General features: G+C 44.2%; 1 protein-coding gene across 1 annotated transcript in view; it reads right to left on the minus strand.

The window, feature by feature from the left end:
- SNX31 (sorting nexin 31) overlaps positions 1–23,856 on the minus strand; it is a 60,076-nt gene that overhangs the window by 19,906 nt on the left and 16,314 nt on the right. The window contains 5 exon segments of the mRNA XM_055303435.1: positions 4,417–4,509; positions 9,855–9,924; positions 12,705–12,792; positions 14,130–14,220; positions 18,482–18,592. Coding sequence (XP_055159410.1) covers positions 4,417–4,509; positions 9,855–9,924; positions 12,705–12,792; positions 14,130–14,220; positions 18,482–18,592 — 453 coding nt within the window.

Below are 23,856 nucleotides of genomic sequence, written 5' to 3' on the forward strand. Positions count from 1 at the left end.
ACAATGTCCCTTATGCTCCCTGACAATAAGGCCTGGGGAAGTTCATGGTGTGTCTTGCCAGGGTCGAACCATTTCTGTCTCATTCACCATTGTGTCTCTGCTCCTGTTACAGTGCTTGGTACACAGTAGGAACAAAAATATTCAGTGAGAGAATGATAAATGGAGAAGAATAGAGTGAATCAAATGAGTAGATAGGAGTCTATTGCAGCAGATTAAAAATAGCAAAATAAACAAAATGTGTACATTTAAAATGCTGTTTGGGGGGTGCCTGGGTGGCTCAATTGGTTAAGCATCCAATTTTTGGTTTCGGGTCAGGTCATGATCTCAGGGTCCTGGGATTGAACTCTGCATCGGCTCCATGCTCAGTACAGAGACTGCTTCTCCCTCTCTCTGCTGCTCCCCCGTCCCCCAACCATCTCTCTCTCTCCTCCTTGCACACTGTCTCAAATAAATAAATAAATAAATAAATAAATAAATAAATAAATATTTTTTATAAATAAAAATTTTAATAAATAGATAAAATGCTGTTGGGGTGCTGCTGGGGTGCCTGGCTGGCTTTGTTGGTAGAGCATGTGACTCTTGATCTCAGGATCGTGAGTCAAGCCCCATGTTGGATATGTAGTCTCCAAGAAAGGAAAGGAAAGGAAAGGAAAGGAAAGGAAAAGGAAAGGAAAAGGAAAGGAAAAGGAAAGGAAAAGGAAAGGAAAAGGAAAGGAAAGGAAAGGAAAGGAAAGGAAAGGAAAGGAAAGGAAAGGAAAGGAAAGGAAAGGAAGGCTACTTTTTAAAAAACTAAGCTGAGGTCTATGTAGGAATAAAGTAGTTAATTTTTACAGCCTGCTTTATATGATGATGGTATGAATTGTCAAAGGAAGAGATTTTACAAATGGCAATGAAATGAGAGAGCGAGTCTGCTTTCTAAGTCTAGTTATAGACAGCTCAAAAATGTCAAGGGTACACCTTTATGTGACTGTTAAGGTTTAGCTTTTCCCTCTTTTTTTTTTTTTTTTTTTTTTTTTTAAGGGAGGGAAGGGCAGAGAAAGAGAGAATCCTAAGCAACCTCCAGCCCAATGCAGGACTCAGTCTCACAACCCTGAGATCATGATCTGAGCGGAAATCAAGAGTCGGGTGCCTAACTGATTAAACCACTCAGGTGCCCCCTTTTGCTCTGTTTCTGACTTGGCTTAAGAACAGAGGACAGCTGCAGTTCACACGTGTGGTCCAGGCATCCTGTCCTGACTTCTAGTCCAGGCTTTTCATTTTTGTAACAAAGTGTTATTCTTAACATTGCCTTTTAATAAGCTGATATCAGCTTGGATGTCTGCCTTGTTCTTCCAGCTTTCACCATGGTCCTGCCTGTTGCTGTGAGAGATGTGCATGAAGAAAAGGGAGTTCTCACTTTAACACATGGTTAAATCAGAAAGAAGATCACTCAGTGACAACCTGGCACTTTCTAGATCCTTTTTGGAAGGAAAACAAGTCCTTTCAAAGACTATATGAAGCACTCTCTTTTAAAAGTGAAACGTGCTGAGACCTGAGAAGGGAGGAACAGCTGACTGCTACTACAAGGTGGGAGAGGTGTTTGGGGCTTCTGTCCCTTCAAGCCACACGTTGTAGCAGCTCATTGTGCTGTGGCCCACACATTCAACTTCGGAAAGGCATTACACTGCCCGGCTTCCCTTTGGGTCAATGGGAAACAGCAGAAATGACAGGTCCTGAGTTATGCTACATGCAGCGGTGGGGTAGGGGCTGAGTAATTTTGCACACAGCACACAGAGCAGTTTCAAGCTCTTGCTACAATGGCTTCTTATTTATTATATGATACAGATCTTTATCTTATCACTTGGTAACACTTTTAAAAACTTTTTGTAATCAACTTGGCTGCAATGCTCTAAAAGCAAGAAGAGTATTTAAAAGTCAAGCTCCATTTCTCTAGAAAGTCAGTGATAAATTAGTAACTCGTTCAAAATACTTGTTGGCGTTTGTCATTCAACAAGCAGTGCAGCGATGTTACTGACCATATGCAAACTAAAAGAAATCTGCAAGGATTAGTTTTTTTTTTTTTTAAGAAAATTAGTTTTAGTTTTTTAAAGAAACTTTCTCCTGAAAGATAATTTAACATGCATAACTGGAGAAGGGATGTTCGTACGTTTTCATTTAGATCAAGGGATGGCAAACTTTTCTATAAAATAGCCATACAGTAAATATTTTCAGTTTTGCGGGAATATGGTCTTTATTGCAACTATCACCTCTATCATTCTAGCACAAAAAGCAGCCTTGGACAGTACATAAATGAGTGAGCGTGGCTGTGTGCCAATAAAATTGTATTTACAAAAACAGCCTATGGGGTGTAGTTAGCCTGTGATTTAGATCAACTAGTTGCTCCTTTAAATTAATTTCACTCATTTTTAACTACAGGTTTTCTTGCACATGTACATAAAGTAAAGCACTATTGCTTGTTAATGTGTTGGATCTATTATCAGGAGAAGAACTTCATAAACACTTAAATAATTCTGGTTTTATGTCAGTATCCTGAGATGCTTCAAGAGAGTAAGAGTTAATTTGGTTCAGCTTTTTTTTCATCTAATTCATGTACTCAGTAAATTTTTGTTTTATTTTTATTTTTTTATATTTTTTTAATTTTTATTTATTTATGATAGTCACACACAGAGAGAGAGAGAGGCAGAGACACAGGCAGAGGGAGAAGCAGGCTCCACGCACTGGGAGCCCGATGTGGGATTCGATCCCGGGTCTCCAGGATCGTGCCCTGGGCCAAAGGCAGGCGCCAAACTGCTGCGCCACCCAGGGATCCCTAAATTTTTTTTTTAAATGACTATTACAAATAGTATGGTAAAATCAGGTAAAACATTTATCAGTGGGGAAAGGAGAAAAAAATGAGTGGGAAATATCAGAAAAGGAGACAGAACATGAGAGACTCCTAACTCTGAGAAACGAACCAGGGGTGGTAGAAGGGGAGGTGGGCAGGGAGTGGGGATGACTGGGTGACGGGCACTGAGGGGGGCACTTGATGGGATGAGCACTGGGTGTTATTCTATATGTTGGCAAATTGAACACCAATAAAAAATAAATTTATAAAAAAATAAAAATAAAGATATGAAACACACACAAAAAAATTCATCAGAGAAAATAAAATTTATTTTGTGTCAAAAATACAAATATAAATTTCGGCAGAGTATAGCACATAGTAAAAGCAATCTTCTTACTAAATTATTAAGTTAAAAAGTTTATGGAGTAGAAATGCACTTTGGAACTGTAATTATATCTAAAGAAGCTGATGTATCTGATTATACCCAAATATTATATCCATTAAAATAAATACTATAGGGATCCCTGGGTGGCGCAGCGGTTTGGCGCCTGCCTTTGGCCCAGGGCACGATCCTGGAGACCCGGGATCGAGTCCCACATCGGGCTCCCAGTGCGTGGAGCCTGCTTCTCCCTCTGCCTGTGTCTCTGCCTCTCTCTCTCTCTCTATGTGACTATCATAAATAAAATAAATAAATAAATAAATAAATACATACATACATACATACATACTATAATTGAAATTGAACTCCAAAATTTTCATGACAACACTGAGGCGAAATACCAAGGAGGAAAATATTAAATAATGGCTGTATATGCTTTTTTCTTTTTTTTATCCTGCCTATCAGTAAAATTCTCAAGATATCTGAGCTTCCAAAGAATGATTTTCTGTATCAATTTAGGTATAAACGAGTCCTCTAAATTTTGTTTGCATTTTTGTTTAAGATAAATGAGTGAACATTGGCAAAGTGGTGAACACTGGCAAAGAAGACAACACAATGAAGCAGAGTCCATTTCTTCATTAAAATGTGCCTTGTTCGTCAGACTTGCATCACTGCTTGGGGACGGGGAGTGTGAATTGGTATGATCTTTATGGAAGCTTTAAAAATGGATTAGAAATATATTCTAAGAAACAATAAAACATGTACTCAAAGACGGAGGATGCTGGCTGTGTCTTCAGGGACCTTCAGCTCAAAACTGTACCAGGTGTTGGGAACACACAGGGTGTGTATAAATTAGGCACAGTCCTGGGCCTCATGGTGCTCACTGCCAAAGTGATTTATAGCAGGAAACCACTGGATTTCTAATAATCAGAAATTGGTTAGCTAAATGATAACTCTAAGACAGAATACTCTGTGGTCATTAAAAATAACGCTGAGGGTCTACATGAACCAGGCCAGGGGTTCACCACAGTCTATTGTATTTTTCAGAATCTTTAAATAATATAATCAGAAAAATCAATGATGCTTTTCTCATTTTTTAAAAGAAGCCCATTTTTAGTGGTTGATGGGTTTATAAACTAAGAAACAGCTCAGTTCTAGTATGTTTCTTCAACTCCCCTCCAAGGGATTTCTCTTGGTGCAATATCTGATTTACCTTTGTTTGATTGTCTTCTTTCTGGAGAGCCTCTAATTTCTGCCTCTGCACCTGTGTGGGTTTGGCCCATTCTTTTTCCATGTCCTGAACTGCCTGAAAATGACAGAAGTTGTAAGATTAGCAACCTTTGCAGAAATGAATTAATCTGGCAGAAACACACTCATGTATGAAAAGCTATAGCAGCCGACCCAAGTGGACATATGTAAGGGTTTTGCATGTTATAAAGGTTACTTTTTAAATTAGTGGGTGTAGGAAGAGATTGTTCAATGGTTGAGGACAATTGGCCACATTTGGGAGAGCTAAAGTTAGCTCTTTCCCCACACCACCCAATCAAATAAATCCAGAAAAAGGTTTAGATGTAAAAAAAAAAAAAAAAAAAAAATCAGAAAAAATACCTGATCTTGAGGTAAGGAATATTATATTTAAGATATAAAGGGATATTTAATTACATGAAAATATAAAACTTCTGTACCTGAGAACGGACAAGAACAAGACTAAGAAGTAAATGGCAAACTAGAGAAAATGACTGCATCATATGTGGGAAAAAGTCAGCATTATTTATGTAAAGCAAGAGGAAAAATATAAACAAGGAATATGTATCAGCAATTAACAAAAAGGAATTCCAAATTCCAAATCTATATTCAACCTCACTAGAAATCAATAATTTCTTATTTTTTATTCTTTTGCCTCTCCACTTGGCAAAGAAAATATACAATATTTGGAGCCAGCAAGTGTTTAGAAAAACAGGAAGTTCCATACAGAACGGATTTTATTTTATTTTTTTAAAGATTTTATTTATTTATTCATGAGAGACACACAGAGAGAGGAAGAGACATAGGCAGAGGGAGAAGCAGGTTCCCTGCAGGGAACCCGATGTGGGACTCTATTCCAGGATCCTGGGATTCCAATCTGAGCCAAAGGCAGATGCTCAACCACTGAGCCAGCCAGGTGTCCCCAGAACTGATGGGGTTTGAACTGGTATATTAGCTTGTGCTGCTTCCATTTATCATATTTTTTAAAAGTTTTCCATTGGTCTTCAGTTAGCCTGTTAACCCCTCAAGGGAAAAACCCTGAGTCTTCCACCTCGATGTAGCTTGTCCAAGATAACTGAGCAAACACTCAAAAATTCTTTGCCAGCTGTCAAGTACATATTTACACCTTAGTCTGAATGCAAGTTTTTGTGTTCCACCCCTCAGTGTTTGCTATTGGTTATGCCTTATCTCCAAATGGAGAATGAAGAGCTGAATAAAGTTTTGATTTTGGTATTTAGAGTGGGGGGAAGGATTTAGAGAGGAGAAGAAAAACCACTAATACTTGTTCAGAACTTGTTTTAGATAGGTTTTCTTATTGAGTTTTTCCAAACTATTCTGTGTGGTAGTATGGGCAAATTGAGGTCCAGAGAGGTTATGCCTTCCAAGACGGCCCACAAAGTTTAAGTGGCAAGCAAGGGCCTAAAACCCCAATTTGGGGGCTCCTGGGTGGCTCAGTGGTTGAGAATCTGGTTTTGGCTCATGCCATGATCCTGGGGTCCTGGGATTGAGTCCTGCATTGCACTCCCCACAGGGAGCCTGCTTCTCCCTCTGCCTAGGTCTCTGCCTCTCTCTCTGTGTCCCTCGTGAAAAAATAAAAACTTCAGAAACAACAACAACAACAAAAATAATCTGGCTGCTGCACCAAGTCCTCCTGTCCTTGCCCAAGCTGCTGACTCTGAGCATGTAGGTCACTACCCATCCCGTGACTTTCCTCCCATCACCAACTATTCTCAAAACTGAACCTAGACACCATGCCAGAATGGGATCAATATGGGGGTGAAAAAGGGAACGCCTTTTTCGTTCCTGAATTCTACTTGGTAGAGTCCTATAAAGGGGCTGTTATCTCAGGGCAGTGTTATCAAAGGGAGCGCATGGCTAAAGAAGGTAGTGGCAGTCACAACAGTAAGGACTCACTGAAGATATGTCATTCAGCATGAGGGGACCTGGGGCTCTCCGACACAGAGATTTAAATGCCCTACATCAGCAGGAACAGACTGCTTTTGTTTCACCACCTTTGAAAAGATTTGACCCTGATTAGGGGCACACGAGTCATCAAATACACGGCATACAGTACCTCACTCTAACAATGAGAGTCAGATTTAGACAAATGGCTCTACTCAGTTCTATGGCTCTCCAAAGACTGGCTGCTGGAGACTTATGTAGAACCTAATTTTTTAAATCGAGTGAGATCACCTAAGCCGTGGGTTTAATGAGCTTCAATCACACATATCCCTGTCACCCCTGCAGAGGTACAGCAGTGAGATATGGAGAGGAAGGGATCTGCCTCTTGGCTCCAGCTGGTTGAAGTATGGCTAAGCAAAGCCAGGGCCACGGAGCTCTGGGGAGGTTAATGGTCAACCCAACACTCCCTTCACTGAGCCATGGGCTCTGACACGGGGCTAGGTCTGCCTGAAAGAAGGGACCCCTTGTTCTAATTTGCATAAAGTTACCATACTGGCCAGTGGTGCTGCAATACAGGCCCAGAATTGACCAAGTCTCAATATTTTTGAGAAAACTCAGAAAATTATATGCAATCTTCCATTTTGTTAATATCACTCAAATTTTCAAAAAGAAAAAGAAAGGGAACGTGTTGTGGGAGTCCACTTGGCTCCTAAGACATCCTGGGGCACAGCTGCTTTAGAAAAATCCAAAGGGTTTCCCTTAGTAGTTAATTATGATGGCATCGTTATTTATCAGAAGAACTCATAAGAGTTCCGCATTAACTTTTTAAAAGGATCGTTGCTTCTCACACCTTCATGCATCCTAAGCTCCCAGGACAGTCTCTGCCCTGGGCCATTCAGAGTCTAGCTAGGCAAATATGCATGTGAACAGTATTTACAAGATGGGGTGACAAGCACCACAATGGAGGGTATAAACAAAATACCAGGGGAGCAGAGAGGGAGGAAGGCATTTTCTTTCCAGGGGAGCTGAGAAAAGTTTCCTCAAAAGAGGCTGCAATTGTGGTTCTGACTCCCTGGGGCTGAATTCTCAGTACCTCTGCCTGGATAGAGCCAACAATGAGAATAATGATGATAATGGCATAGATTATTATAACACCAACTATACTCATTTGAAGACTTGGCCAAAGAGCTACAGTTTGAATAACAGTCTATTCAAGCTGAGAGAAAACTTAGAAATTGTTCATTCAATCTCATCGCTTAACAGGGGGATGTTGTAGTTCTAGGTTCAGAAGGATGAAGTGGCGGCCGGCCGAGATCATGCAGAGAGGCAGCCAGCGGCACAGCAAGGGCCAGAATACATTTTTGAAACTGAATTTGGCGTGCTTTCCATGAAGCCATCTACCCCCCCCACATCCCTCCCCCCCCCCCCCCCCCCCAGCTATAAGCAGAGGAAATACAGTCCATTTCTCTCTGGTTTACAGCTCCTTGATGAAGACAGATAAATTTCCTATGAAGATGCTGGCCCCTCCTATTTCTCACCACAATGGACCTGGAAACCAGGCCAGAAAGACTATTTCCCACCAGGACAATAGTCGAACTAGGTGATGCATCCTCCACCAAGGACGTGGTATCACATAGATCAGACACAACTAATAACACACTAGAATAGCAAGGATACAACAGCAGTGAGCCTCGTCAAACGTTTAAAATGGTAAATTATATCCCAACTCATGCAACATGGGTTTAATCACAGAGGATCAAAATATGATAAGAAATGAACTAAGGGGGATCCCTGGGTGGCGCAGCGGTTTGGCTCCTGCCTTTGGCCCAGGGCGCGATCCTGGAGATCCGGGATCGAATCCCACGTCGGGCTCCCGGTGCATGCAGCCTGCTTCTCCCTCTGCCTGTGTCTCTGCCTTTCTCTCTCTCTCTCTCTGTGACTATCATAAATAAACAAACAAAAAAAATTAAAAAAAAAATGAACTAAGGAACGCTTGGATGGCTCAGTGGTTGAGCATCTGCCTTTGGCTCAGGTTGTGGTCCTGGGGTCCTGGGATCGAGTCCTGCCTTGGGTTCCCTGCAAGGAGCCTATTTCTCCCTCTGCCTGTGTCTCTGTATCTTTCTGTGTCTTTCATGAATAAATAAATAAAATCTAAAAAAAAGAAAAAAGAAAAAAGAAATGAACTCAAAACTATATTCTAGCCATTGAACTACAACAGTGAACACTGACCACTTAAGAAGTGATATTTTTATCATTTTAAGGTTTACCTCCTTAGAATTTAGAAGAGCTTTGTGAAGACGATTTATTAGATCGCCTTGGTCTCTTAAAAAAGTAACATGAGCAGCAGTGGACATTAGGGCTGTGACTTCTCATCGACACCAGCTGCCGGGCTCCGTGTGTATGCTTGGTGACACACCCAGGTGTTCCACCCCACACTGGAAAAGCCACAGTCCCCGCGTGAGGCCAGCGGTCCAGTCGTGGGGGGGGGAGAGAGAGGCGTAAATGATGCTCTACTTTGTCAGACTGAATGCACCACTGATTCTGACCCCATGATTCTGTAGGACACTAAGTAAAAACACTGCCAGGTAAGCAGTGTTTACCTACCTAAGGACAGGTAGGTAACTGTCCTACCTGCTGTAGGACAGTTGTGCTTGGCGCAAGCCCAGGCCATGCTGACCTCGCCTGCTGAAATACGCAGCAGTACTTGCACTTCTGAGGCATTTGATGATTTCTCCTGCCTTCAGCTGCCCCTTGGCCTGGGTGAGGCAGTCCTTTTGGATACAGCTTAGTAAGAAACCGAGGGGCTTCCTGTCTGGGTACATAAAGCAAGCCCCTGGTTGTTGTTTACGAGGTAATACAGAATGTTCGTGTTTCTTCAAAGGTGAGCCTTTGCTTTTTAAATATAAAGGGGAAACCTGCCACACTGTCCTTGCCTTTTTTTTTTATAATAAATTTATTTTTTATTGGTGTTCAATTTACCAACATACAGAATAACACCCAGTGCTCATCCCGCCACTTGCCTTTGTTTTTTAAAAAAATATTTCTCCCTCTCTCTCTACCTGGGGGAAAGGCAGAGGGAGAGGGAGGGAGAATCTCAAGCAGATTCCTTGCTGAGTGTGGAGCCTGACACAGGGCTCTATCCCATAACACTGAGATCATGACCTGAGCCAAAATCAAGACTTGGCCACTTAACTGACTGAGCCGCCCAGGTGCCCCTCATTTTAACCATTTTTAAGTGTACGATTCAGTGGCACTAAAAACATTCAGAATGTTGCTTAACTGTCAACAGTGTCTATACCTACTTTTTTTATAGTATCTCTAGCAAAAATTCTGTACCTATTAGACTATAACTCCCTGCCCCTAATAACTTATATTGTACTTCTAGTCTCTGTAAATTTGCCTATTCTAGGGAGCTAGGATTCTTAGCTATCATACATTTTTTCCAATGGCTTCAATCCTGAATGGTCAGTAACATATGGTGTTTGAGTCCTCAGTGACCCTTACCTGCATATAGATCAAAGCTACCGCTGCTGCAGAGTCCATCAGCACAGAGTCCAGGGATGGGTCCATGTACCTGCACAATTCAGGAGCATTGAGTTCATCCAATGACATGGCCAACAGGCACACCTGGGCGTGAGTGCTCTCTGAAGGGGTGGCCCTCTACACTTTAAACTGAGCCCGCACTAACACCCCTTCCCTTGCCTTGCTTTCAGTTTGTTCCTCCACTTTTGTCACCTGTTTTCCTTTCACTGTAAACTCTCACCTGGTGGACTTGAAAAGTAAAGATGCCAAACAATAAAGCTGATGGAAGATGGTCCACAGTCCCGTTTCTCATAGTCTGACAAGTTAGATCACCCAACCTGCTCATTTCCGTGGTGCCCGTCCTGGAACACCTAGCTTTCATGTTCAATTCCACCTATGACCCACCTCCCCCCTTCACACTCTGTATCCTAACCATGTTTGCTCTCCTTTCCTCTGCCTAGAAGACCACTGCCCTCACCTGCCTCCCTTCCTGGCTTATCTGCCTATCCTGGCATTGTCACATATCTCCCCAAGATTCTGCTCCATTCTGTGCTTCCTTAGAACCCTGAACTTGTCCTGACCACTGCTCTCATCAGGTTGATCTTGACACCAGAAATGTAGGGACTGCATTTGGAGTTGCCCCTCTGGACTTTTGCAAAGACTTTTGCAAGTGGCAGAGTTTGAAGTCTGTCTAAAGGATTCAGAATCTCCAGGATAAACTGAAATCATAGTTCCTGTATAAGCACAGGAGCTGCTAGGAATTGATAGGAACCGTCAGGAAAGAGTTCATTGCAGCTGGTCTAAACCTATCTGAAGGCAGGGGTAAGCAGAATCACTGTACTTAGAAGTGTATGATTATAGAATAATGGGATTGGAATGAACTAGGAGATGATGAGAATGTAACTTGAAGATCACCTTCCTCGTGGAGGGTGTGGAAAGAAGCAACTGAAGCATTCTGTTATATTCTATTAAGCTAATTGGCCATGCAGCACATGCACCCTATTCTCTGTGGCACAGAATAGCAACTTGTGTCAAAGCTAGAGAGCCCCGAGACCCATCCCACACTGGGCTCTGAGAGGGTTCCCTCCAGTCTGGAAGGAACCATATCAAATTGGAGAGATGGGCCAGAGAATTCTTGGACAGAGAAAAATCCTCAAAACTCTGGCCCTATAGGCTTCATTGTGATGCTTCACCTGCTGGGAATGCCACAGCTCATGGCAGCCAGGCTAGCCTCCCTGCTCTCATTCGGTTAGACTTTTCCAGGTAAGAAGACCATGTACCCTCAGGGTCCTCCTCCAGGCTCTCCACCCCACATGACTTGACCCTCACCTTAACAGCTGGAGTGGGACCTCCTTTCTTCCCAGTTCCCATAAGTAAAGGCAATCTGCCTGCATCCAGGAAGCTGACATATGAATGACATTTTCTCTTGCACTGATGCTCTAGAATATACCTATTTAATGAAGACACAGGCAAAGCCCAGTTTCCAGTTAAGGCTTCAAGGTGAGGAACAAAATCCTCATGTCTTAATGTCAAGTTCTCTGGAAAGCCCATGAGCCAAGCTATCTAAGCTCCAGGGATTTCTGTTGTTATTGTTATTACTATTATTAATATTATTCTTAATATAACAGTAACAAACAAGACCAAAATTTATTGAGCATATGGAAGTACTTTATTTAACCCTCATACTAATTGTATGAGGTAGACTCTTACTATTATTCCCATTTTACAGATAAAGAAGCTGAGCCTTAGTGAGCTTGAGTAACTTGGCTAAGATTATTTAGCTAAATTTTGAGAGGGCTGGGATTTAGATTCACATACTCCAAACCTAGGAACAATGATGCTCAGCCACTTATTATACTAAGCAGCTTCCAGAAACACTTAAATGGAACATTGAAGGGTTTTCCCTTTTCCCCTTCTCAGGGTTCCATGCCACAGACTTTGACAGCTTTTCAGAATACATCTGAATAGCAGTGTATGAACTTTTAGCCTTGCCTAGGATATCCTTCCAAAATTCACAACTACGGACTGGAGTGCTAAGCACATCATCATCACAAGGTCAAGATAGCTACTATTCCTAGATTACAAATGCCTTTCTTTAAAACTTTTGTGCTCAGATTACAGAAAAGCTGGGCTGGGAGAGGGTGAACCCAAGAAGCAATCTAATACAGCCACGGTAATAAACACTGGGAAGTACAGATTATAGGATATATGTGGGGTGCTTCCTGTTATTCTCTGTTTGTATCCTTGCCAAAAGGCTTCTTGTTTCTGAGAGAAAGGGTGGTATTTTTCTGCAAGGTGTTCAATCAGCCTGGGAGTGTAGCTGGCCCTGATTTATATGCATTTATTGTTGGAATCCTTTAGGATGCAAGCTGAATACTTAAGAGTAATCTACTCAAATTCACTGCAAGTTGGCTGAGTCCACTCTTTGCTTTAGGGAATACTACAGCGCAACAGATGAATCACACGTGCTTGTAATCATCAACAAATCCCTTCAATTAATACTGTCGATAATTCATTCCAAAGCAAGCCCACAACCTGCAGTTTCTCATCATTCCTGCTTCCATCCCCACCTCAGTGGGCCACCGTCTTCATAACAATATCCCTCAAGTACTTACTGGAGACAAGTGAAAGTCATCCTCAACATCCTATTGTTTAGGACAAATATTCTGGTTCATTCTCCACTTTCTCTTCTTTACTGCCCTCCTCACAACCATCCCCAAGTTCTTGGTCTCTCTCTAGCTGTTAGGTTGTGAGCTGACAGGGTAAGACCAACAAATTCTCAACAGGAATCTAAAACATCCTCAAATACGTACCATCACTGTAAATGCTTACCACTTCCTGAGTCCCACTTTGCAGTCTTCCACTTTAGCACTTAGAAGACTCACATAAGGCAGTTCAAAGTCCACCAATTTTTTCATGACTAGAGAAAGGAGAAGGGAGTCTTACTGGTTGAAAAGGCACAAATAGTTTACATACAGAGGCTTTGAAGTGAGAAAGCATTACCACTGGAAATGCTAAAATCACAACGATAATATTCTCCTGCACTTGTACACAATTTTTAACTTTCTGAAATTCCTTCAAAAGATATTTATCTTTCTCTGTGTCTCTGAATGAATGAATAAGTAAAATCTTTAAAAAAAAGATAAATAGCATTTGATCCTCATAAAATATCAATACCTTTATTTTTTTTTAAATCTTATTTATTCATAGAGACAGAGAGAGAGAGAGAGAGAGAGGCAGAGACACAGGCAGAGGGAGGAGCAGGCACCATACAGAGAGCCTGATGTGGGACTCGATCCAGGGTCTCCAGGATCATGCCCTGGGCTACATACAGGTGGCGCTAAACCGCTGTGCTACCGGGGCTGCCCTATCAATGCCTTTAGTAGGAGGTGTTTTACACCGTGAACCTGACAGCTCAGTGTACCTCCAGACAGCTCAGTGTACCTCAGATCTCAGTGTCCAAGCCATCATACAAATCCTTAACTTCCAACTCAAAACCACTGCAGCTTCTGGAGAACATACGTAAGCTGCCTTCAGATAATTGATACCATTTTACAAGTAAATAACTTACAATGTCTTAGAAGAATGTCTATAGAGAAAAGCAAAAACTATGTGAATCATCTATCATCTTTCACTAACTCATTACATGTTCTTTAAAAATCTAAGAACTTAGAGCATCCACATTTTCTCACCAACATTCCTTAACAAGGAGGAGTGATGGTGTGATGGGATGTCCTGACACCTGGGGTCTAGCACTCCATTTTTGAGGGGGTTGTGGGATGGCTGGTGGTCTGCAGCCAGGGCGCCAGGGTAAAAGTGAGGTGGACATTAGGCCCAGGGCTGGTGCTGGTACAAGACAAAGTGCAGTTGCTGAAAGGATCTGACATCTTGCTACTGTCCATTCTACCTCTCTGGAGTTGCTCATCCCCAACTTCCCCTCCCCCAACTTTTTTGCTTAAGATTTTATTTATTTATTCATGAGAGACACACACAGAGAGGCAGAGACATAGGCAGAGGGAGAAGCAGGGAGCCTGATAGGAGAATCGATCCCAGGACCCCAGGGTCACAACCTGAGCCAAAGGCAGAGGCTCCACCATTGAGCCACCCAGGTGCCCCCTCCCTCTCCCAGCTTTCGATCCACAGGCTGAGAACGGCACCCCCACTCAGCTATATCTCCTGCATCTCATGAATCTGAGCACCAGCCCACAGCAGCCCACCCCTTCTCCTGGCTGCCCTGCCTCCCCCTTCTCTCCTTACCAGAGAACTTGCCCTCTTTGCAACACTGAATGAGAAACAGGCCAAAGTAGCCCAAGAGCTCCTGACACAGTCCAATTTTGTGTGACACCACCTTTAACCAAAGACAAGAAAAATTAGGGGTGTCGGCCATGCTAACGATGTGGAGAATTAGAAATTGCCTGTAAACATCGATAAAAAGTACTTTAATGGGCAGTGGGCATTAAAAGTAATCTCTTCTGAATCTAGAAATGATAATCCTAGTTTTACAAAATTTAAATATTAAGAAAATTAGAAGGAAGAAAGCAAAAATCAGCCCTAACACAACGTACACGAACTGGCGTCTGCTGAGGCTGGTTGTCCCATCTCAGACACACGTGTCTCCCAGTCCACTGGAGGGCAGCAGCCAGTCTCCATGCAAGTCTGTCCTTCTGTGGTATCTGCCACTGGAGCCCCCGTACCAATCTGCCTGCCCATGGGCTGGATTATCAGACATTGGGAGGAGGGATGTTCCCCACTCCTTGCTGGCATATAAAAGTGTACAAGCTATTGTCTGGCTTTGACTCCCCAGCCTGCTTCTGTCTGGGGTCTCCTGTGATGGTCTCCTAGTCTAATTTATATGGCGTTTATATTGCTCGGTGACACCTCAGGTCCCAGGCACAGGTCACTCTCATTTCATGTTCCTCCCTGGCCTTTATGTCCAACAGCTTTCATTTCAACACCAATGGCTTCATTTTTGCCAGCAGGTCTCAAGGCTAAAACCTTCTGTCTTATGCTCACTCACCTTCCCTTAGCAGAAACATCCATGCCACCACAGGTTCTCCCTGCCTTTACCCACCCAGACCTTCCCTCTTGAAGACAGGGCTCCAGAGTGATTTCTTCGCTTGCACACTCTGAATTCACTAGACCACCTCCGTGACACTCGGTTCACCTTTGCAGCCGTGTGCGTGAGCTGATGCATTTAACATGTTTGGCAGTTGTACAAATATGAGTTCTCAAGGTGGCAGTTGTACAAACATGAGGCTCGAAGGGGTACTTTTCTTGTCAGAGGTCTGTAAACTACCTCATGAGACAGGCTTACTAGGTGGATGATATGAGTGGGTGCTCTTGGCCTAGCTTTGAAAATAAAGAAGAGCCTGGGAACTTTTCACATGTTCAGTCAAGGCTTGTCCCATTCTACGTCACCCAGCCACGTGCCCAAGCATAGACCCCAAGCCCAAACACAGCGTTCCTGTGCAGGGTGAGTGTGTGCTGGAAGGTAACGGACTGCAAAGACGTCTTTTCCAGTGTGATCCATATCCATTCAGATTCAATTTCTCTCTTCTCTGACTTGTTCAGTGAAAACAGTAAGCTTACGTGCCAGGGCTGATAAAGGAGCAGGGGGGAAGGATGGAGAAGCCTTTTATAATTTATAAAGACATAAGCACACACACCTTCTCTTGAAAGGAGTAAGCATCGACAAAAGGAGACACAATAATATTTTCTTCTTAGCAAATGTTAAGGATACTTCAAAACACAAACGCCACCAATAAAACCACATTAGTGCAAACACATAAAAATCCAAAATGAGATTTCAGCTTGTTGCTGGTTCTTTAAGGAGCGCAGCAGGATGGTGGTGAGGTGGAGAGTGAGGGGAAGATGGCTTGAGGAGGCCTAAACAATGATTTTCAATTACAAAATTTAAATTACATGTTTATGCTGGAGAAGCTCCCAGGCCCTGGAAGAGAATGCACCTGTCTGCCTGGCCACCTGCTCACTTTGCTTTTTACACAAACTCCACCGCTTCGAGGGCAGAACCTCCAGGTAAACCTGCCTGAAGTTAATGACGTTAGGGTCCGGGGTTTGGATTTCTCCCAAGTCGGTGTGATTGGGAGAGGGAAAGGACATGTTTCGGATCGCAAATGCACCTCGCTAACCTTATGCTATAGGTTACAAGGAGAACGGGGCCAAATAGCTGGCTTTTGGAACTCTAGACTCACCACTCTGCTCAGTGCTGACTGGGCATTCCCTCCATATCAATAACAACACCCGTAATGAGAAATAACCGTAATCGCACTGCTGATGGGACGGGAGCTATTTCTATAACTACGTAGGCACTGACTTGAAAGGTAGGCAACTTACCCAAACTCACATGGCTACAGCGAGGCAGTGCTGCCATTTGACCCCAGCTCTTGCCCTCGCCCTGCAGAGAGGAGGCCCCCAACTCCCGTGGGCAGCCACCTTCAGCTGCAGGTACGTCGAGTCAGGCCAGCGAGCTCAGTATGTGAAAAACATCCAGCAGGGCAGGCTTTCCAGATCTCCACGGCCCCAACCCTTCCCAAATTACCTAATGTCCCTCATCTGCCCCCCAGGGTTGCGTGCCTGGCCCTGCAGGTGTCTGCCCCTCGTTACTGTCCTCCCCCTTCACTAGTGTCTGTCTCCCACTGCACAGGCCCTGGGAGGGCAACTGAGGGAACGGTGTCTCTATAGTTGAGAGCTTTTTCTTTTTCTTTTTGCATAAATCCCCTAAGGCATTAAATGTCAAAGGTCTTTGATGCTTTTCAAAAGGTCATTCTGGATGTCAGTATAGAAGATGGGCAAGACTGGAAGCAGGAACTAGTTTTGGGGCTATTACAGAAATCTGGCTGAGGGGCACCTGGGTGGCTCAGTGGTTGAGTGTCTGCCTTCGGCTCAGGTCATGAGCTCGGAGTCCTAGGATTGAGTCCTGCATCGGGCTCCTGCATGGAGCCTGCTTCTCCCTCTGCCTATGTCTGTCTCTCTCATGAATAAATAAATACAAATCAAGAAAGAAAGGAAAGAAAGGAAAGAAAGGAAAGAAAGGAAAGAAAGAAAGGAAAGAAAGGAAAGAAAGGAAAGAAAGGAAAGAAAGGAAAGAAAGGAAAGAAAGGAAAGAAAGGAAAGAAAGGAAAGAAAGAAAGGAAAGAAAGGAAAGAAAGGAAAGAAAGGAAAGAAAGGAAAGAAAGGAAAGAAAGGAAAGAAAGGAAAGAAAGGAAAGAAAGGAAAGAAAGAAAGAAAGAAAGAAAGAAAGAAAGAAAGAAAGAAAGAAAGAAATCTAGCTGAGAAATGAGGGCTCAAATTAGGGGATGTGAAGATGGGAAGGAGGAAATGGGAAGACAAAATTATTAGGGGAGAGATTTGGGACACAAGGTCAGTAGGATTCAGGGAGTCGGAGGTGGTGAAGGAGGGGGGACCCTAGAGTAACCTCTCAATGGACGGCCTTGGCGATGAGGTGGCTGCTGATCCCTTTCAACTAGGCCAGCAGTCCAGAAGCCAAAGAAAGGTTGTGTGCAGCGACTTATGTAGGAAGGAAGGTCCAAAATTATCACTCTTGGACTGAGCCAAGATCCTAGAGAAGGGACATTTCCTACCCTGGGGACAAAGCTGCTCTTTGGAGGCCAGGAGGACATGGGACAGCTTAGATCTCCAGGTTATAAAGAAGAGCCATTCGGCAGGGAAGAGGTCTCCACCCACCCCATAGTCTCAGCTCCAGAGCTGGAACCCAACAGGGAGGATGGCTTGTTTCCTGCCCAGAATGTGTCAGGTACCATGTCCCCAGCACAAAAACATTCTGTCCTTGGAAGGCCCTAGAAACTTTCTGACTTCCTCCTGTTTATAACTTTATATTCTAGCCTCAGATACTTCTCTGGAGGATTAGAACTAAAACCCTCCAAAGGAAAAGGACCTGGGAACAGTGTGTGGGTATGAGAAGCCAGTGCCCCCTTGATGCCCAGGGAAGGGAGGGAAGGCCCCGGAGACCGAGCTGGTAACAGCCACCATCTAAAGATGGGGAGGACAGTCTCCAGGTCTTGTCCTCAGACTCTTCACATAACCAACTGGAATGCAGGTCTGGCCCTCTGAACCCAGAATTAGACCTGCTGGGGTGTTGGTTTCAGTGTTTTCTCTGTGGGGGTGGGGAGGAGGGGACACAACTCTCAGCCTTTGAGAAATCCTCTGTCACTTTCTCCCAGAACCTGTCACCAGCCTACCTGGGTAAGGCCTGTTTCAGACTCATGTGGACTCCACTCCCTTTCCTGCTCGCAACTATGAGGCATCCCCTAATAAAGCACTTGGCATATTTCCACGGCACATCCTTGGCTGAGTCCCAGGTGACAGACGGCAGCCTTAGGAAGGGACAAAAAGATGTCTGGGAAGTTGATGTCCACAAGGAGAGGAAAACTAAAGATACTCTGGATGATTGGCTATGTCTCAGATTCCTTCGTCAGTGTCCCAGAAAATCCCAGCATCTCAACAGATATGTCATCCAGAGTCAAATGACAGGCAGGAAGCTTCTGGAAGGTAACCTTATCCTAGTCCCTGCTTGCAAACAGAATGATTCCTAAATTTGGTTCTGGAACTGGAGTTTAAACAAAGTTTACCTCTAGGACTCTTTCAGCAGTATCTGATGTTAGAATTTCGACTTGAATATTCCTTCCATCTGGCAGAAATATATCCAGAGAGGCTGTCTTGGTAGTGATGCTAAATGTGTCCTGCAAGTGAAAGAAATTATAGTAAGCCCCCACAGTGCCCTTCAGCGGGGTACATGGTGCAGAAATGGTCAGTATCTTTCTCTACCTGGACCCTTGGGGCATCTGGTGCTTAGAAACACAGAATGGGGATCCCTGGGTGGCTCAGCGGTTTAGCGCCTGCCTTTGGCTCAGGGTGTGATTCTGGAGTCCCAGGGTCAAGTCCCGCATCGGGCTCCCTGCATTGGAGCCTGCTTCTCCTTCTGCCTGTGTCTCTGCCTCTCTGTCTCTCATGAATAAATAAAATCTTTAAAAATTTTTTTTAGAAACACACAGAGCTGACTGTAGAGATTTGTGGGATGGTGTTCTGAGGGGCAGGGTGCAGTGATGAGGGGTGTGGAGGGGCCAAAACCAGGCAATGACGTGCCGCTGAATAATTTCCAAACAACAAGGCATCCATTTTTGGCGGGGGGGGGGGGGAGGGGGGGAAGCTATCCACTTGAACTTGGGGCATCTCAGATTTTATTTATTTATTTATTATTTATTTTATTTATTTATTTATGATAGTCAGAGAGAGAGAGAGAGAGAGAGAGGCAGAGACACAGGCAGAGGGAGAAGCAGGCTCCATGCACTGGGAGCCCAGCCCGACATGGGACTCGATCCCGGGTCTCCAGGATCGCGCTCTGGGCCAAAGGCAGGCGCTAAACCGCTGCGCCACCCAGGGATCCCCGCATCTCAGATTTTAATTCTCATTTTGAATATTTGCAGGCATCCCTGAAAGCCCACAATCTGCAATAATTTATGATTCTGCTATAGCAAAACTCTGAAGTGTGCAAACCATGAGGCCTGAATGAGTAAGCACATCACTCTCTGGTAAGTTGGTGTCCGGCTGAGGTCCAGCTCCCCCAGCTCAGTCCTGCTTTGCTTGCACTTATACACTCTGCAAGGGGATGTGTGTGCACTTGAGGCTACTGCAAATCTGGGGGCCTGTGAAGTTCTTGGATAGAGCGTTCTGCAATGTCAAGGACATGTTAGAGACACTGGGAAGGCCTGCAGAGTCTAGGAAAGCGTGAAGCTGAAATTGGTGCTCAGGTACCACAGAGAGAGGGACCCCAGGAGGACGCATGGCCAGTGGCTGCCCAGCTGAGCCTCCCCGGGCAGTTGCGTTGCAGGGAGGGCTCTTTCTAGCACCTCCCAAGTGGGATACTGTCAGCCCCCAGGGCTGCTGCATTTCTGGGTGGCTGATTCAGGTCACAGCCTTTCTGAGCCCAGGTTCTAAGACAGGATCAAACTCTAATACACCAACATATCCACTGTACGCAGTGAGTTCACTTCCTTCCTAGGCATTTAGAATGGCAGTAGTTACGCATCATCCTGGGGAGAACGGAGAGAAGAGTCACTCAAATCATTTTCTGTATTCTAAGCCAACTATATTAAGCTAGAATATTAGTAACACAGAGCTACCGAGACAATGCACACCCAGCCCTGGTTACTGCCTTCCTGGTATCTGGCTGGGGGAGAGAAGAACCAAACGACCCATCCTAAGGTTGTTTGGAGATCACAGAGCTGGGTTCAGGTGCACAGACCAAGTGGGACCTCTCCTCGCAACAGGCAACACCTCCCCTTTCCTTACCTCCACCGCATTCACAGATACAACAGATCAGGCTTTATAGGGAACTGGGGGACTCTAACAACTCAACTGCACTACCCAGGTACCTCAAAAGCCCGATCACATTAGGGACAAGCTTATTTTTTCTAATTTTATTATCAAAGGGTAAGCTTTGACTTTACATTTTAACTACCCCCTACAGTGTACTTACAAGTACTAAGTTTCTGTGGGTTCCCCCCAAATAATTATTGCAAACAGTCCCTTTCTAGGTACAGCTTTGCCTAGATGTTGGTTCTTAAAGTTTTGGGACCTATAATCACAAACATGTCTTAACTCAGGAGAATAACACTCAAAATGAATGAAAATAATGCTATTGCTTTTTGGCCAGGTTCTTTTTTTATTTTTAAAGGTTTTATTTATTTATTCATGAGAGACATGGAGAGAGAGGTGGAGACATAGGCAGAGGGAGAAGCAGGCTTCCTATGGGGAGCCTGATGTGGGATTCTATCCCAGGGCCCCAAGATCACGACCTGGGCCAAAGGCAGACGCCCAACCACTGAGCCAACCCAGGTGCCCAACTTTTTGGTGAAATTCTAAAGGAAAGCTTAGCATTAATTTATATTACCTCAGTGCAACTCTCAACCCAAACCAAACTTTAGATGGGTAAGCAATGCACTCAGAGGTACCAAGGGACTGGGCTGAACCATGTGAAGAAATGGGTTCCAAGCCCAGCTCCCACACTCACCACATGGGACCTTGTGCAAATCTGGAGAGGTTATTTGCCCCCTGTGTTCTTCACTCCTTCAGCTTGAAAATAAGGGTGGTAATAATGCCCACCTCATAGGGCTGTGGTAAAGACTCAAAGAAGCAATGTGTGGAACTTGGAACGGCACTCACTGCAAACACCCAAATGGTGGCTATGTGGCTTTGTTATTGTTAGCAGAAGGAATGAGGAGGAAGTTATGTCCCTTTGATTAGAATGAGCGCCAACAGATAAGAAATAAAGAATTCAAGACAAGACTCAGGAAGATGTTTTTAATATTCATATCCAATCAAGTTGAGCTGGGTATATTTTACATCTTACACTATTATCTCTTGAATCCATCCACTTTTCATCTCCACTGCCAGCTCCATAGACCCAACTAACATCTCCTTTCCTTAGACTCTTGCAGTGGCCTCTTGGCCTCCATCTCACTCCACTACAGTGCACTCATAGCAGCCAAAGAAATATTTTAAAAATGCAAACCTAAAAATGTCCCACCACCCCTTGCTTAAAACCCTCCAAAGCCTTGCCTGGCTCATGGAAGGCAGCTATGTTCACCACTGTACCACCAACGCTGCTTTTAACATTGCTCACATGGTTTTCCTCTACTCACACCACTTCTGACACTAACTATCTGGAGTTAACACAGACACCACAAATTAAGGGCTCAATCCCACAAAACTGCCCACCTCCAATTTCAGAAGCCAATAGCAAGTCCAGGCCTCCCACACTTCTCACCAACTGGGTAGAAATCAGAGGTTCCCACAATACCCTCCTCAAGATTGGTAATTTTCTGGAATGGCTCACAGGATTCAGGAAAGCTCTTTTTACCTTCTATTACCCTCTTATAAAGAAGACAACCCAGAAACAGCCAAATGGAAAAGATGCACAAGGCAAGGCATGTGGAAAGGGGCACTGAGCTTTCCATGCCCTCTGGGCACACACTAACCTGCCAGCACCTCAGCACGTTCACCAGCTCCAAAGGTTCAGAGAGCTTTATCACATAGGCATTGATAAACATTCTCAAGAGGAAGTGAGGAAATAGTCACTTCTCGGATCCCCCAAACAAAGCCAGAGTGAACCAAACCTCCCAAGTCAGTAGGTTGCCCCAACTTCCTAGGCACACAAAAGCTACTCCAAATACCTTCTCAGCCTTCTTTTTCTCAAACATGTTGTTCACACAAGGAAGGACACAAAACACTACAATTTTAGAATTGAGAACATTAGAAAGTCTTTAGTCTAAAGACTTTTCAAACTTCCCTTTATCTCCAAGGTGATCACAGGGCAAAAACATAGAATGAAAAAAAAAAAACAAAAACATAGAATGTAGTAAGTCAACGGAGTCTAGGGACATAAAACAAGCGGTACATGGTTAGGGCAGGACTGGGTGAGCTACCATCATTCTAGAAATATTGCATAACATCAATGGAGCAGGGGCTCTGTATCCAGGCTCCCTGGGTTTAGATCCCAGCTCTTTTACTTATGAGATATGTGCCTTCAGACACATTACTTAACTTGAACAAGAGATCCTAATAGCACCTCCTTCCACAAGTTATAGGGGATAAATGAGACCAGGCCTCCCCCAGATTAAATCACCCTATGGAGGGAAACCCCTCTTGTTTTTGCAACTTGCATATGATAATCCTTGATAAAGGCTTTCCTCAGAGGAGTGCCAGGGAGGTTGCACACATTCACATTTCTAATGTCCTATGTCCTCGCCCAGAGAGAAGATGCTCTTGTACTGCTGACCCCGGAGAGCCAGGCCTGGGAGCATGTGATTACATGGCAATAATCACTTGGCAACTGCAGGTCAACCACTTATCAGGAGCAGTGAAAGATATGTAGGTCTGTATACTGAGGTAGGCAACTGCTGTTCCTACCTCAATTTACAATAATCCCCGTTCCTTGGGCTCCTTTCACATTCAGCAAATCCACATATCACCACTGCTAATTCCAGTTCTCCAGTTCCTGTATGTCCTGCAGGAGCATCTTGCTGCAAGCTCCATAAGCCAACTCTCTCCTGCATTGACTGCATCTATTTACTGCCAATACATCGCCCTGGCCCTGAAAGGTAGTCAGGGGGAGGATCTGCTGGAAGTTGGGGTAGACTCACCCCCAATACTACGTGGCTACTGGCTTCACTTTTACTAATATCAGTCCTGAGTCTTCTAGACCACCAGATATCTATGTGGTTTGTTGTTTTGTCCCTAATGGGAAGAAAAACCTAGAGTATAATCTTACTTCCCTGCCCACCCGAGAAATCTTCCAGCTCAATTGTCTCTTCCATTAGAAGGTCTCCCAGACACGCTCTCATCCATGGCAGTGTGTCCCAGCCCTTTTCTCACCAGGGCACACATACGGAATGATATTTGTACATCACACTGGGGTAAGCAGAGTGGCAGGATTCACAAATGCTGCACCGGGGTTGAGAGGACAGAAAGGTCGACACAGCCCCCACCTTCCCCACTGACAGCCCATGAGGGGTCATGCCCAGCAGCATAGCACGCATGGTGTGTGGTCCTGTCTCACAGAACTTGTTACATTTAGTGCTGTGCCCAGTGACGTTTGTTTCCCCAACAAGACAGTTTCCCAGACTCTGTGAGCTGGACGGGGTGCTATTTACTGGTGTCTCCCCAGCCTCCAGAGCAGTGTTGGCTCACAGCAGGCATTCACTACACATTTGTTCAACGTATGAATGATAAAGGACAGCATGAAGTAGGACAGGGACGCGATGAACACAGAACCACCTTCCTGATTTAAGTGTCTTTTTAAAAATCATCAACGTCCTTTATAAATAGCTTTAGAAGTAAAGTTACTTCTGTCCTGCTCTCCTCTGGAGACAAACAGAAAATGAGCGGAAGGAAAATCATCCTTGAAGAAGTTGAAAATTGTCCCGAGCCTGAACCACTAACGGGA

This window comes from Nyctereutes procyonoides, unplaced genomic scaffold (assembly GCF_905146905.1).
Source record: "Nyctereutes procyonoides isolate TBG_1078 unplaced genomic scaffold, NYPRO_anot_genome, whole genome shotgun sequence".
Taxonomy (NCBI): Eukaryota; Metazoa; Chordata; class Mammalia; order Carnivora; family Canidae; genus Nyctereutes; species Nyctereutes procyonoides.